The sequence below is a fragment of the Drosophila navojoa genome, chromosome 5 (assembly GCF_054131105.1).
Source record: "Drosophila navojoa isolate 15081-1374.11 chromosome 5, UAZ_NAV_1.0, whole genome shotgun sequence".
NCBI classification, from domain to species: domain Eukaryota; kingdom Metazoa; phylum Arthropoda; class Insecta; order Diptera; family Drosophilidae; genus Drosophila; species Drosophila navojoa.
The window spans coordinates 12493732-12509523 of record NC_142893.1 but is presented as its reverse complement, the minus strand read 5'-3'; the positions used below and the strand labels follow the sequence as shown (position 1 = coordinate 12509523).

General features: G+C 38.3%; 1 protein-coding gene across 4 annotated transcripts in view; it reads right to left on the bottom strand.

The window, feature by feature from the left end:
- The window catches only part of Sema2a (Semaphorin 2a), a 53260-nt gene that overhangs the window by 21564 nt on the left and 15904 nt on the right, over positions 1–15792 (bottom strand). Inside the window, exons 1-2 of one of the 4 annotated variants that reach the window (XM_018105985.3) lie at positions 7627–7777; positions 6377–6742 (exon numbers count right to left, since the gene is read on the bottom strand). The exons of 1 other annotated variant lie outside the window; for it this stretch is intronic. In XM_018105985.3, the coding sequence (XP_017961474.1) occupies positions 6377–6533 (157 nt within the window). In that variant the 5' untranslated portion in view covers positions 6534–6742; positions 7627–7777. Of the gene's footprint in view, positions 1–6376; positions 6743–7593; positions 7778–15792 lie in introns of those variants that run through there. 2 more of the 4 variants (XM_089261218.1, XM_089261219.1) reach the window with 2 other exon arrangements.

The window sequence follows — 15792 nt, the reverse complement described above, 5'->3', positions numbered from 1 at the left end:
CCATCTCCACCTGCTCCTCCTCCTCCTGCTCATCAGGAGCAACTACCTTCAGTCAAGGGTATACATAAACATTTTGCGGTGCGCTTAATTTCGCATGCATTCGCCGAGTGGCAAAATGAGGCAGCCAAATGAGCACTTAAGAGGTAAACAGAAACCGAATGCGGCTGACGTGTGTGCCAGTGTATGTGTGTGTGTGTGTGTGTGTGTGTGTGTGTGTGTTGCGTACTTACTTGGTGTATAATGCTGCCTAAATGCGACTCTTGCATAATTAAGCGCAACTACAGTGAGCACTCTCGAGACGGCAACAAATCGACAACAAACGAGCCTCAATTTGATTAACAATGCAAACTGACTTCGACTCATTCACGTTGCCCAAATCAATTATGTCGTAATGCAATTCAATTAAAGTGGCCAAAACTAATGCAGCCCCATATGTATGTATGAATGTATGCATGTATGCATGTATGTACATATATTTATAGCGATTCAATGCGCTCTGTCAGAATTACAAATGCAAATTAACATTAAGTGACTTGTTTGGCCTGCCTCTCTGTTCTCATTGTGTAATTACTTGCACAAATTTCATTTAGGCATTTAGTTTAAATAATTGAGTTATGCTAACTACACACACACACACACACATACACACACACGTATAGACATTGCCAACATGCTCAGCTCTCGCCATGTCTGTTAATAATACGACATTGATTGCATTTTGCATTACATAATTCCTTTTGCTGGCGACATGCTGCATGCCACTTCAATTTGTTGCAATTCTAATGAACTGTAATATGTTTAATAGTTTTCCATTTCATCTATGCCCTCGCCTGCCCCGCCTCCTCTGCAGTGCTCTGCTGATAAACCCATTCATTTCCTCTTCCATTTACTTTAATCAGCCGCAAGCGAAACGCGCCAACGCTCGAGCTCGGAGAGTTTATCAATCAAATGTTATAAAACTTTGGCAAGCGCATTCATTCTAAAAACTTTGCAGCTTAATGATTTGTAAATATGAAGAAAGAGCAGGCGAGGAGAGGCCCTAACAGACGAAAGTCGAAGTCGTAATACTCTTTTGAAAGTATGGAATGTGTAATGCCATATTATGTAGAGATATATTTTAGATAAAAAAAAAAATATAGAAAGTGAAACTAAACTAATCACATATTTATATTTAGACAAATTTATGTATATTTTTATATGATTTCTACAATTATTATGGCTTGTTTATTGTATTACTTAAAGATCTAGATTATATTGCTGCCATAGTTGGGATGGCCACACTCAGAGTAATGCACGATGCGCGATGACAATGAACTGTGGAGCTGTTGCAAGGAGTTTGCTGTAAAGTATACAGCAAGTGGCAAGCAGCAAGTGGCAAGTAGTTGAAGTACTAGTTGCAACTACTTATTTCGCTCATAAATTCTGTAGCAAAGTTGTTGCTGTTGGAAGGGAACGTGATTTTGCTGTCGCTTAAAACTTGGACATAGAAACTTTAAAGCGCACTTTTAATGATGACTTCTGTGTCGCCTTTGTGTGTGCGTGTGTGTGTGTGTGTGTGTGTGACAGCGTCGCGAGCACCTAACAATATTAATTCTTGCGCTCAGGTGTTCAGATTGGAACTCAATTTGGTGAGCTTTATTGCAAACTTGGCGTTAACACACTTTGGGCCGGCCTGAATACAGCAAAGAGGCTGATCAAAGTGAAACTGGGACACGCAAAGAGAGAGAGAGAGAGGGAGGCACACACACACACACACGCACACACACACAGAGTTGGTGTTACCTCTGACTACCTCGGCCACTGCCAACAGATTTTCTGCTGTGCGTTCTCAGCTTTTGAGCTAACAGCTTTTGACATTGCATTAACGCCAGTTGGGAGCGCGTCGCTGCTCTGCCAGCTTGTCAGCCGCAACAACAGCAGCAGCAGCAACAGCAACAGCAACACCAACAACAATCGGTGTCAGGATGCGGGATAAGAGGGCGAGGCCTGCACAGTTCGTTACTCAATTTGCGGCAAGAAACTTTCATTATGTGCCCTGCCTAACATGTTCTCAACATGATTCTCATAAAAGTCGACCCCCAGTCAAACATACGACACACACACACACACACATACAGCCCAACACACACACACACACACCCATACCTACACATGCTTCAGCACTTAAATGAAAACGTGTCACTGAGTTTTAATTGCGCGAGCATCAACACAAACACAAACACAAATACAAATACAGCTGCACGTACACTAAACACATACACACATATCAAAAGGAACATATATAGAGCATTCTTGTTGTTGTTGGTTTTATGTAAGTTTTGTGCGTGGTCAGTGTTTGGATAACGCCTACGTTGTTCAGCTTATCATCACATTCATTTAATGGGTCAAGCATTCGAGACACAGTTTGAGATGCTCTTACACAGTTCAGTGCATGTCAAACTGTTTGGCTTTACATATAGAGTATGGTATTTGATTTCGATTGCAATTGTGTTTTAATACCCTGAACCGATTGGAAATGGGATAACAATATTATATAATATGGAATATGATTTATTATATTTTTAATTGAAACGAATTTTTAAATATATAAATTAATTATAAATAAAATAATTATAAAATATATATATTTTATATTTAGTATGATATAAATACTTTTTATTGTATTTTAATATATTAATTAATATTATATATTCCTTCAATCATATTTAGATTTAATTGCTGATTTAGTTTCGCATATCTATCATGCTAACCAAAACTGTTTAAATTGAAAAGCAGATAGTACTAGAGATAATATATATATTTTTGTATACTCAAGAGCCGAGCTCAGGTGCTATTCTCAGCTAGCTACCTGGGAAACACCTTTCTGCCCGTATTTGTCGGCTACCTAATGAAGTCATTCTAATAATAATGAACAACTTGAGGGCGTGGCAGTGCTGAAAAGGCGATGTACAGAAACAAAAGGGCAACAGACATTTGACAGGCCGCACTCCCTCTCCCTTTCTCTCTCCCTCTCTCTCTCTCTTTCTATCTCTCTTTAGCTCTCAGGCAGATGGCGAGACAGAGGCGAAGAGTTTAAAAATAAAGATGCGAAGCATCTGCCACAGCGCTGAGTCAACACAAATGAACTGACGAAATGAAATGTGGCATTTCACATGGAAGCGCGGCAGGCGAGGTGCAACGGCGCGTAACGTGGAAAATAGGTGGAATTGTGCATCAGTTTGGGACACTGGGAGATTGGGACAAAGGGACAATGGGACATTGGGATTGGCCCATAGTCAGGCATAAATTCTGAACTAGCTCGAATGCAATTAATTTCGTTAAATCAATAAAAATAACAATTTTTCATTGCATGTGAGTGGACAGAAAAAGAGAAGAGAACGAGCCAAAAAGCGAGATGGAAACTTTATTTGGCCATGAAAATTTATAGTTGACATTTTATGTTGTATAGTTTTAGCTTTTTGTGGCTTTGCCTCTAATTTATGGCTTAAAACACGACCAACAAACTAAATATTTAGCCAAACTAACACATACACACCCACACATGTACATGATGCATACACTGAGCGGAAAATTGGATCAATTTTCTCTTGCTGCAAGCAATTTGGCTTGAGTATTTTGATATTAATTGAATTAAACTGAATTTTCAAACAGGTTTTTAAGTGCCTTTGCCCTATGCCCTACCTAAAAAATGCACATTGATAGACAATTAGGATTGTAGCATCGCATAACAACATATAGTAGAATATATATAAGAATTTTACTGAAAGAAAAATTTAATAAGTTGGCGCTCTTCAGTTGGGAATGCTTGACTAGAAGATACTGTTCTGTCTCTCTCTCTCTCTCTCTCTCTTTTTCACTCTCTCTTTTGTTCTCTCTCTCTTTATACGCTATATTAAGTTCTTTCTGCCCTTAATGGAATACTGGAAATTTAAAAACTTCTCATCTTAACTCAAAGTCTAAGGCTCTTAATCTACTCCATCCAATATTAATTTATTGTATTCTCTCTATATATCTTCCTATATCTCCAAATGTCTTTTTGATTAATGCAGCTACCTCTTAAATGTCTTATCTGTGGCCAACTATAGACTTTATTTCAGCATAATCTGCTTGTAAACTTGGCTTACATAAAGTTAAGTAGCTAACACTTGATATGACCAGGTCATATTTTTTTATGTTTTTGTTTTTGCCTGTGTATCCGAGTATCTAAAGCAGCTGCTGCAATGTTGTTATTTTTGTTATTGTAGTTTTCAAGGAAGCTGGCAACGTCGTGGCATATGGCCCATTCAATGGAGTGCGAGTGTGAGTGTGAGTGTGTGGTGTGATGCAGGACACTCTGGGGGCATGGTGCTCGGCGTACGGACACCTATGCATTCTATATTTAAAAGTATGCGCAAACAACTTGAGCGTTTCCTTAATCGCCTCACGTTTCGGCTACAAGTGCTTAGCCGGCGAGTTTACTACAATATGCGTCAGCAACAACAACAACAACAACAACAGCGACAACTACATCACTTCATTGCTGTTGTTGTTGTTGGTGTTGGTGTTTGCTCGTTGCTTTCGTTTTAGACGGCACGTGAACTTTTATGCTGCGGTTGTTGCTAACGCTGCCAGCAGCCGTGTGTTGCATGCCTCACACACACACACACATGAACGTTAATACAGATACAATAGCCGCCCATTGGCCCCCATTGGGCAGCATCTTTGAACGTGAACTATTAGAAAATGTTTACTGGACATGTACATGCAACATGAACCTGCCACCGGCACTGGCCATGTTTTCTTGTCCTCGTGGCATGCGGCAACAACAACAACAAATTTGTTGCCAAGCATGAGGCAAGAAATTTAAAAGGACTTTGCCAACAACAGCATAAAAAAAAAAGAAGGTGCCAATCAACTGTTCATAGAAAACAGTTTCGAGCCATTTAAATATGTGGCAAGTCCACTGGAAATATCCAAAAAGAAAACCATGAGAATCGCTTGGAATTGCTGAATTATGCATTTAATACTCTTAGCAATGGCTATAGGAGAGAGAAAGAAAGGGAGAGAGAGAGAGAGAGAGAGAGAGAGAGAGAGAGAGAGAGAGAGAGAGAGAGGGAGAGAGAGAGAAAGATAAAAGAGGAAATTGCTTATATATTGAAGAGAAAAACAGAAAAGTTCTTTAAATTTTTAACATCATAATGATGGATCATTTAGATAATCATGAGCTAGCTATTGAAGATAATAAAAAGAAACATACAAAATCGTAGGATCTACAACTGCCATAAAATAAAAGTATAAACTAAACTAAAAGATAATCAACAGAAACACATTCAAAATAAAATCCATAATTTACCATAAAATAAAAGCTAATAAAAATCATTCATTTTTTATAATTTTCATATTGTTATGGCAAATTGCCTTTTAAGTAATCTTTTGGTTTCCCATATTTACAAATGTGTAGAAATATTATAAAATTTATGGTAAAATTCAATTTCGTCGAAAATTTGATTAATGAACCGATTTGTGGACTTTTGGTTTCTTGTGCCGCATAGACAAAGTTTTGGGTTTTGGTTAATGCAAATGACTCAATAAAGCACCTGGAAGCGAATCATACATAATTTAACCGGTTTTTCAATCAGGTGGTTAAGTTTTTTTTTTTTTCTCTTTGAATGAAATTATGGAACGAGCCAAGAGAAATATGAAATCAACTCGTGGCGAAACTTGATCTGGGGCTTTTGAACTTTACGCAGCGGTTTTATTATTGCATATAGACTTTTTTTTTAAAGTAAACAAAAAATGTGTATAAACTATTAATAATTGCAGCTAGTTAAAATTTATTTTATGTATTTACTTGGGCATTTGCACAAAGCTGCAAAAATGCATTTTTTTTTAATTTTGTATGAATAACAATTGGAAGCGATATTAATATGCAAATGTTGTTGATGCTGCAGAAATGATATTAAAAAAATATATTTAATAAATAAAAATGAACAATGGCTGAGCTCTCTTTCTATATGTGGTAAAAAAAATGTTTAAAAAGAGCTCACGCTCAATAATGACAAAAACGTAAGATAAATAACAAAAGCAATATTGTGGCAAATAAATTACAATTACTTTTTATTGAATATATTTTTTTGTTCGATTTTCTTTTTTTTCAGTTTGCGTGTAAATTGAAAAATAATATCAATGCACAGAGTGCAGATTAAATATTATTTATGCTATTTTAAAAATGCTCTCAAGCGCATCTCTCATAAATAAACAATTAAGAATTAGCGAAACTTCGGACAGACAATTACGATTAATCTGCAGCACAAATCAGGCAAATGCCATTTAAATGTTATCGCCAGTTAATAACTTAAGCGTTAATTGCATAACTGTATAATCGAAATTAGTTTACCTCGCTTGTGCCGCCCATAGCTCGACGGCTCGTTGGAGGCGCAACAGGGCTGCTCGTAGTAGAAGTTCCATGTGTTCTCATAGTCGGCAGCTATTTGTTGGGCTACGCATGCCAGCAGCAGCAGCAGCGCCAGCAAAGGAATCAATTGCGCTTGCATTCTGGTTTACTTTTTTTTTTGTATTTGGGGTGTGGGCACACTGGGCTGCCCAAACCTCAATTGGATTATTATTCTCTTTTTTATTGCCTGCCGACAGACACACGCAGATACACGGGCGGAAAAGAGAGGGGGAGAGTTTGTTGATCCAACTGGCGACCGCTGGCAATTTGCTCGCCAGGCCGCACAGGAAAAAAAGTCCTTTTAAATAACTGTTAACACATTTAAGTTGTATTATTTTGAATGTTCGCGAAATATTTTTACACTTGCATTGCAATTTCGATGAAATTGATTTTGCAGCAACAACTGCAGCAGCCGTAGTAGCAAATGGATTTTAAATAAATTTCTTTTCGCTGTGCCCAGCAACAATTTCGTTTTGATTAATTATAAATGCAGGCACACACACACACATACACATATAGTTTGCATTTTTACAGTTTGGCGCGTTGGTGTGCATTCAATTTTCGAGGCATTTAGCACTCAGCAATTGATAATAAAAGGAAATAAAAGAAGGTACACAAAATAAAATATTTAACAGGCGACAAACTGGTTTCAGCTCTGGTACCCACGCATCTGCAGCAACAACAACTGCGACTACAAAGAGCAGGCCGACAAATTCTTCAACATTTCCGCCATACGATCGGACCAGTGCGAGCGAGAGAGCGCAACATGTGCGAGAGCGGTGTAACATACAAACAAGCTGCTCAGCAACAAGGTTGCCAGAGCGTCGGCGCACGGCGTTTTATAATTTTGTTATTTTTTTATTTCGTAGATTATGGAAAACAAAAAACTATTAATTAATATTTTATCAACGGATCCATTTCATTTATAAACATCTGTGTCGTGTGTGCCACACAATTTATGGCTCTGCCAGCCTCAGATTTACTTGCACTTAATGCAAGATATATATACACTTTAACATATGTGTGTGTATAAGTGCAAACAGACACACTCGCACACATAGGTCAAGATGCATACACACTGGTGCTGGAACGGCTTAACGAAAAATCGAATGCAATGTATAAAAATATTATTTTCAATTTGTTTTATATATGTATTTCACTGTAAATTTTCATTGTTTGCGCGATTGTATTACAATTGGTCAGCGGCCGACTGCAATTTTTTTATAACACAAATTCACAATAAAGAAAACCAAACAAAGACGAACGCGCAAACTTCACAAACAGACAACAACAAGATCACTGGTTGCGTCGCTGACCAGTGTGACCGAGCGTACAATAGAGAATAATGTGTATTTTAATGAGAGCTCGTGCTGCATAGAAAATATACTAGACTATTTCAAAATTGCAGCGGACAAAACCTAATTGATTCTTCAAACTGCTTCAAATTAAATCAATTTTATTTGACATTTTTCTATATTGGCATTTTTATCGAAATAGTTTTATATTTAGCGATTGCAATCTAAATTTTATTCGCAATGTGCTATTCTGCTATGGGATGGCACTTGTCAATTAATTACACATTTTTCAAATTCCACATTCAAATGGTTTTGACTGAAATGTTTTATTGTTGTTTTGGATATATGTAGTATTTTCATTTGAAACAATTTCGAATTGAGCTTGTGTGCTTTAAATGTGAATTTATTATTCATTTGCTAAACGCATTGATTCTCGGAATTTGCCGCAGAGCTTTTTCGCTTGGTATTTGTTGGGTTTCCTTTGCTCGATTTGCGGCATCTGGCCACATTTGGAAAGCCCAACGGCAATAGAATGCGGTCGAGCCGGCCAGCGCATAATTCCCAGACGGGGTGGCCCATCGGAATGTTGCGGGACACCTTTCACAGAATCTCAGCTTGAGAGCGGTGGGGTGAGGTGAGACAACTGCATGGAGAACAAAGGGCTACTCTGTAGCTATTAAGGAAAGGGGGAATGGGCGTCCGGCAACACGTTCTAACACGTTTGCTAGACGACAAAATTGTTTCAAAACGTAGAGAAGTATGCAAAAATTGCAGCACGCGTCGTCGTCTGGTTGATTTTCCCATTGCATTTGCAGTTTCAATTTTGGAATGCAAACTCGTGCGGAAGTAGTTTGTTTGTGTGCGTGTGTACGTGTGAGGCTGGGCAATTTTAAAGCGCCTCTATTGTCATCTCTCCTGCTCAGTCTCTGTCTGCGTGTGCTTAATGCTTGGCGCTCAGAATGTGATTATTTTAAATGCTGCCGACGACGCCGGCGACATAACAATTTTGAGTGCAGCTCAAAATAAAAGTCATTTTGTTAAGCAGACAAACGCACTCAAAGCGAAACCTGCTTCACCTGCACTTACACACACGCACATAGTCAAAGGAATATGAGTTGGGTTGTTGTCTGGTCTGCTGCTGAGGTTGCCAGACATCTGTAGCAGCTATCGTTGCATACCTTTGGGCGGCAATTAAAAACAGTTTGGCAGTCACAGAGTTGCTGCAATTGAATTTCTGCTTGAGCTTCAAAGTAAGCGAGTGCCGCTTGTTAAATAAGCAGCAGAAGAGGAAAATACAAATATATATACAATTTATATATACATATATATTTAATTAAAAGCCAAGTCGTTTATGTTTTCATTTTCGCCAAGTGCCTCTTTCACGCTACGCGTGTGTGTTATTTAATACAATCTGCAATTGTCAATGGAACTAGCCTGACTGCTCTGTCACTCCGTCTGTCTAACAGTCGTTTTTTCGGGTTCGTCTGTCTCCCTCTCTCGCACAGTCTGTCTGTCTGTCTGTTTGCCTGCTAATGAGTTTTTGCAGCATCGCCTCGCCTCATTATGCCGTATGCAATGTGCTTGCCTCTCGCTTACTCTTTCGCCATGATACTGTTGAACATTTTGATAAGCACACACACACACACACACATCCATACTCTCACGCACACATCATTTTGAAAGCTGCTTTGATGTCATATCCCGTTTTCCCTTAAAAATCCCAACCTTTTTTTGGTGTTTTTTGGCAGCTTTTCAAGTGCAGCAATTTTCTCTGCTGCTGTGTTGCTGTGTTGTTGCTGTCGTTGCTGTTGTCATTGTCATTTGTTTTCGCATACAGCAGCAAAATGTTTCTTTACACAATGTCAACTTTCAACAAAGGACTTTAATTAAGTCCTTAATGACAGCTTAATTTAGCGCACTTCTCGGGGCACACTTTGACACGTACCACAATACAATACAGGGACACATGCTCCACCCGCTATCTGTACGTCTCACTCTCGCACACACGCACTTAGCTTGTGCCTGCGGGTTTGAGTGTCTGTCTCTGTCCCTTTCTCGCCGCTCTGTTAGTTTCTTTGCCTAATTTACATGACCGTTTAATACCCTAAGCTGCTGAAATAGCATTTTGATGATATCAAATAAAAAGAAAGCATAGAAAACTTGATGCTTGAGCAACAACAATGTTGTTTTGCTGTCGCTGTTGCTGTTGGTGTTGTTGCTGTTATGTTTGTTGTTCGCTGTGGTCACTCAAGCTGTCAGCGGCGAAAGCAACTTTTATGCATTACATAAAAGCAAAGAAAGCAAAAAACAAAAAAAATCGTAGAAAGTTGCTCAAATAAACAAACTATATAAAAAGCAACAACAACAACAAACAGAGAAGCAATAAAAACCATTTGTTGTGTTGTCGTTGTCCTTTGCTGGTTGCCAGTTGCTGTTGTTGTTTGTGTGTTTGTTATTGTTGTGCCAAGTTGGCTTACTCAAGTTACTTACAAAGATTTCAATGCACTTTACTCCACAACTTGTTCGCGTACCAAAAAAAAAAAAGAGAGAGAGAGAGAGAGAGAAAACATAAAAAATATGGGAGATGGAAAACCTGAGCAGCAACAGGAAAACAACCAAGAGCTGCACAAGCGGGTATGATCGACTGCGCAATGCACGCTCTTAAGCCAACTTACAAGCTTTCACTTTATAAGTCTGTCAACTATCAATCAGTCAGTCAATCAATCAATCTTGCAGGCTGCCACCAAGCAGTCAGCAATCAATCAATCAATCATTGTCAGTCAATCAAGATCGTTTTATGTCCATCAATAACCTAGTTTTTCAATTTACACAAATATAAAATATATTCAGCAATCCAATATACCCGCTTCGCACTCTACAAACGGGCATCGGCCGCAACAGCAACAACAAATTTGACTTCTGCAAACTGTCAGAGCAAGCAAATGGCACTAAATATTAAGTTTGCCTTTTGCAACTTGACCAAAAGGCAGAAGAAAGCGTAAACTGCTTGGGCAGGACTCCAAAACTAATGAAAACCTTGTGTGCGTATCTGTGTGTGTGTGCTCTCTGTGTATGTGTGTGTGTGTTGGCAAAGTTTTTGCCTTTTGGCTCGACCACAGAGTTTCTCATGAGCTAGTACAAGCCGTGCTCCATGCGGCACTTATTTCAAGTTCAATTAATTTTAAGTGCGGCGGCCATTGTGTTGCACATGTTTGTTGTTGTTGTTGTAGTTGTTGTTGTTGTTGTTGTTGTTCTTGTTGCGGTTGCCTGCCTGCTCGTTTGGCTCTTTGTTTGTTTGTTTACTCGGGGCAGCGGACATGCAATGTCAGCGCCTGTATTTATGCTATAAATAATGCAACATATTTTGCATAATGACAACTCTCGACGCTCGACCAAATAACATCGAAGCAAATAAACGCGCCTAGGTTGTACATAAATACATGTACAGTTAGACGAAAGCCTTGTGTTATGCAACCGCAACGCAAAGTTTGGCTAATTGCATGCTGCACACACACACACACACACACAGCCGTGACGCATGCCCCATGCCCCTTCAGGAATATATATATACCCTGTTCAAGTAGGTATTTAGGGTAGTTGTGCGCACATGCAATCCATCAAATTATCAACTATTGTATACAGTTAAATATTACGCTCACGTGTCTATAATTAGATAATATGCGTTTATGCTTCTATTAAATATTCAGGCGACAATTGTGAGGGGCAAGGTAGATAGAAGTAGAGGGAGAGAGAGAGAGAGGGTGCGCAAGAGGAAAGGTAGAAGAGAGGTGCCAAAGGTGGATAGAGACTGAGGCAAAAAAGGAGTGAGAGAGAGAGAGAGAGATAGACAGACAAAGTGATGGAGAGAGGAAGGCAGCGAGAGAGTGAGGGAAAGAGGCAGAGATTAAGAATCAAAGCTTTTTGGGTAGAAGAACAAAGAGTAAGAGCGAAAGTGATGAAGAGAGGGAGAGGCATTGAGAGAAAGAGACGGTTATCGATCGAGAGAGAGAGAGAGAGAGAGAGAGAGAGAGAGAGAGAGAGAGAAAGATGGATCATGAGAGAATGTGAATGACAGAAAGATGGAGAGAGGTAGAGACAAAGACATTAATGGGAACGTGGTAATAAAACAGGGGACAGAATGGCAGAGAGTCGTAGTTGAATAGAGTGGAAAGAAGAAGAAGAAGAGTGAAGAAAAGTCATCGAGGTCATTAAATTTATGAATAATGTTAGCTGACGATGATCACTTTCCATATATAGCCTATATAGCTCTATAACGAGTGTTACTGTACTTGTATAGTTCTCTTTGTCTCTTTTATTAAAGACTTGCAATTCTTCGCCGCATTTCGTTAAGAGGACTACATGCCATCTAATTATCCCTCAACATCAGCCGGAACCACGTATAGTAAGAGACTTTTATGCTTGCCTCACTCTCGTTGAGTGTCAATAATACCTCAGCTCTATTAATGCATTTTTATATGAAAAAAAATATTCCACATATATATTCCTCATTCAGTTTTACAATTTAATTTGATTTCGTATAAGAGATATATATGTATATGAATGTGCTATAAACTAAATATTTAAAAAGAGAGAGAGAGAGAGAGAAAGAGAGGGGGGGAGAGAGAGAGCAATCTCTGTAATTCGTTAATCGGCCTGCAGCTGCGCTTAATGCGCTTTGCAGAATAAACAAAAACAGGCCAAGAGAATTTTTAGCAAATTGTTGACAGAGCGAAGTAAGTAAAAAGCACAAATTTATGTAGTTTGCGGCGCTTGTTTATATTTTTGTTGCTTTTGTGCTTCGGTTAAAGTTAAAAATTCATTTAGCATTCATTTGTATTTATTTATCCATAAGCTCCTCACTTTTTCTTGTTTACTCGAATCTCTGCATAAATATTGGTTTAATTGGATGCGGATTTGCGGTGCCTTAAAGTTGCATGCGCAGTGACAGACAGCGCATGCACGCGACAAGGATTAATGTCAGACAACATGACATTTAACGCTGAAGGACTCTCGCACCCTGGCGGCCTATGTCAAGTCCAACTCCGTCGCCGACTCCTGCTAGACACCGTCAAGTTCTGCTCGGAGCGGGGCGACAGCGGCGATAACAACAAAAGTCAGCAGGCAAATCTTGTCTAGCTGCCGTCTAGAGTATCAAAGTGTACAAAGAAACAAGCAGCAGACAGAGAAGGGCATAGTTAGACAGAGACAGCGACAGAGACAGAGACAGCGACAGGCAGACGTCTAGCTAGTCGGAACTACGACTGACAGAGCCTAACCCGTACGTATCTAACAAAACTTCCTGCACTTTTCATGGCCATGTATGTGTGTGTACGTGTGTACGTGCGTGTATGTGTATGTGTGTGTGTGTATTTGTATGGTGCATAATTAAAAAAGCATTTGGGTGACGTGGTTCAACTACTTTCGGATTTATATTGTGTCAGTCAATGCAAATTCAGCAGACGGTGTAAAATTCGTTGCATTCGAAATGCGTCGCCAGCTGCCGGCTGCCAATGAGAGAAAGAGAGAGAGCAGCGAAAGAGGAGAGAGCGAGAGAAACAAAACAGAAAAATAGAAAAGCGTCGCACACACCAACACAATTCTAAAGAATCAACAGACTAGAAGAAGTGTTGGCAAAACTTTCGTGCCACACAGCTGCCTGTTGATGCAGCTCTTAGTTGCGGAAAAGGCCAGCCTGCAACAGCCGGTGTGAGAGCATGGAGACTACATAATTATAATGAAAAAATAAAGAAAAAATATGAGATTCATATACATAAATGTGTAATAATTTAATATTCAGCAAAATATATTGCAATGCATTTTAATATATAATTAAATGAATAATGCTTGTAGCTTAATATTTTTAAGCGAAAATTAAATATAAGTGTACTAAATATAATTTGTGTTTTTCTTATAATTTTTATATGTTTTTAATGTATGTATTTAATATTGCAATAAAATGTTTACTTTGTATAATAGTAAAATCAAATGATTTTAATTTCTTTTAATATATTATAATATATTAATATATTAAAATACTTTTATTGCAGCATTTAACAATATAATTTTTAAATATTTTAAAATAAATGTAACATATTCAAATTATAAATATTTTATAATTTTCACTATTATAATAATAATTATTATACTATAATAATGTTATATAAAATTGGTTAATTAAATTAAATAAAAATTAAATAAAAAATTAATAAATAATAAAAATTAATAAATTAAATAATTAAATAAAAAATTAATAATTGTTACTATTAATACTCAATTAAAAAATATGTATATATATATGTATAAATTTGTATATACATATGCCCATATATTGTTAACAAAAATTACAAAAATACTTGAAAAGCTTAAAAGTTAATGGTGATTAAAAATGCATTTCTCTCTTGTTAATTATCTGCATATGTTTTATGATTCGGCTGAGCGCCTTGAGTTGAGCTATTCGTGTGACGCTCTCTTCGCGAAGATCATTTAAAGAGAGTTACGATTGATGTTTGTATAATGAGAGCTAAGTAATGATGAGAGCAAATAACTACAAAGTCAATGTCAAAGGTCTTCAATCTCACATACACTTGCACACACTCAAATCACATACAAGAGAGCGCTTGCATACATTCCAATATTTATATAAAAGACGACGCAGTCTCTGACTTTTTTCTACAAGTATCAGGAAAATAAACCAAGCATCAATTACTAAATATAAAAAAATTAAAAAATATATATTATAAAAAAAATTACATAAATTTAATAATAAATTAATATTTCATTGATATTTTTAAATAATTAAATTAACTATATTTTTTAGAATAAAATTTAATTTATTATTAAATAAAATTATGCCGGAGTTAAAAGCAAAAGTCTTCAATATTTATTTATTTATTTTTACTTTGATAAAATAAGAAAATAATAGTAATTAAATAAATCGATTGTTTTATAATATTTTCTTTGTGCAACGGAAACTTCTCTTGGCTCTTTTATGATTTTTCTTTAATTACAAATTGGCAAAATAAATATTTGCACACACTTAAAACAAAGTTTTGCCAAAAATAATTGTTGTTGTTGTTGTTGTCGCTTTCTGCTCAAAGAGTTATCTGTTATTTGTGTTTCGCTCTTTGGGGCTGTGCAATACCTTGGAGCAGTATTTGCTTTGGGTTCTGCCGGCCTGTCAGCGGCAGTGGCAGAGGCAGAGGCAGAGGCAATATTCCAATTTGGCACAAAGGCCAATTTGGCCTCGGTGCGAAAGAGCTAAACAAATTTTAATGAATTTTAGTATATGTGGCAAACTAAAAATGGAAAATATCAACCGAAGGCTAACCCAAATATCAAAAGCTGCAGCGGTCGGTGGGCGTGGCGAGCGAGGTCGGTGCGTGGCTAAAGCAAAGAGCTGTCATCTTTGCCAGCAAAGCCAGCCCCTCGCCCTCTCCATTTGTCACTTAAGCGCAGATGCCGCAGCCGACGCCGCAGCCGACGCCGCAGCCGCTGCTGCTCAAAGGATTCGTCCGGCAGGACTCTGGGGACGAGCTGAGCCAAAAGCCAAAGACCAACCGCACGCTAACAAGCTGGCAGGCAGCCTGAGCTTGACGGGCACCCTCTTGCCTCTCTTGCAAAATTAGTTGGCGTTTTGACAGTGGGCGTGGCAGGGGCGCCAACTCTAGGTGCTGGGGTAATTGCAACATCAGCAGCAACAGCTGAAGTTGAAGCTGAAGCTGCGTAACTGCGTAGCTGCCTGGCTGAGCGAGCAGAGCTCAACAGACGTGTGCATTGCATAGCAGCAGCAACAACAACAGAAGCAACAACAACAAGACAGACACACAGAGCTACACAGATGCTGTGCAACAGCAAAACAATTAACAGATTTCAATATGCAGACAGAGAAGGAGTGAGATCCAAATGCCTAGTCTACCCATCTATGCGCCGAGAGACAGAGTCAGAGACATCTGATGCATAAATCATCTGGCAGAATTTTAATTCCGAATGTCAAACTGACATAACAAAGGCGAAAGGCTTCGGCATAGAACACGTTCAGCGTGCCCGTTTTTGTGTCTTCGATTT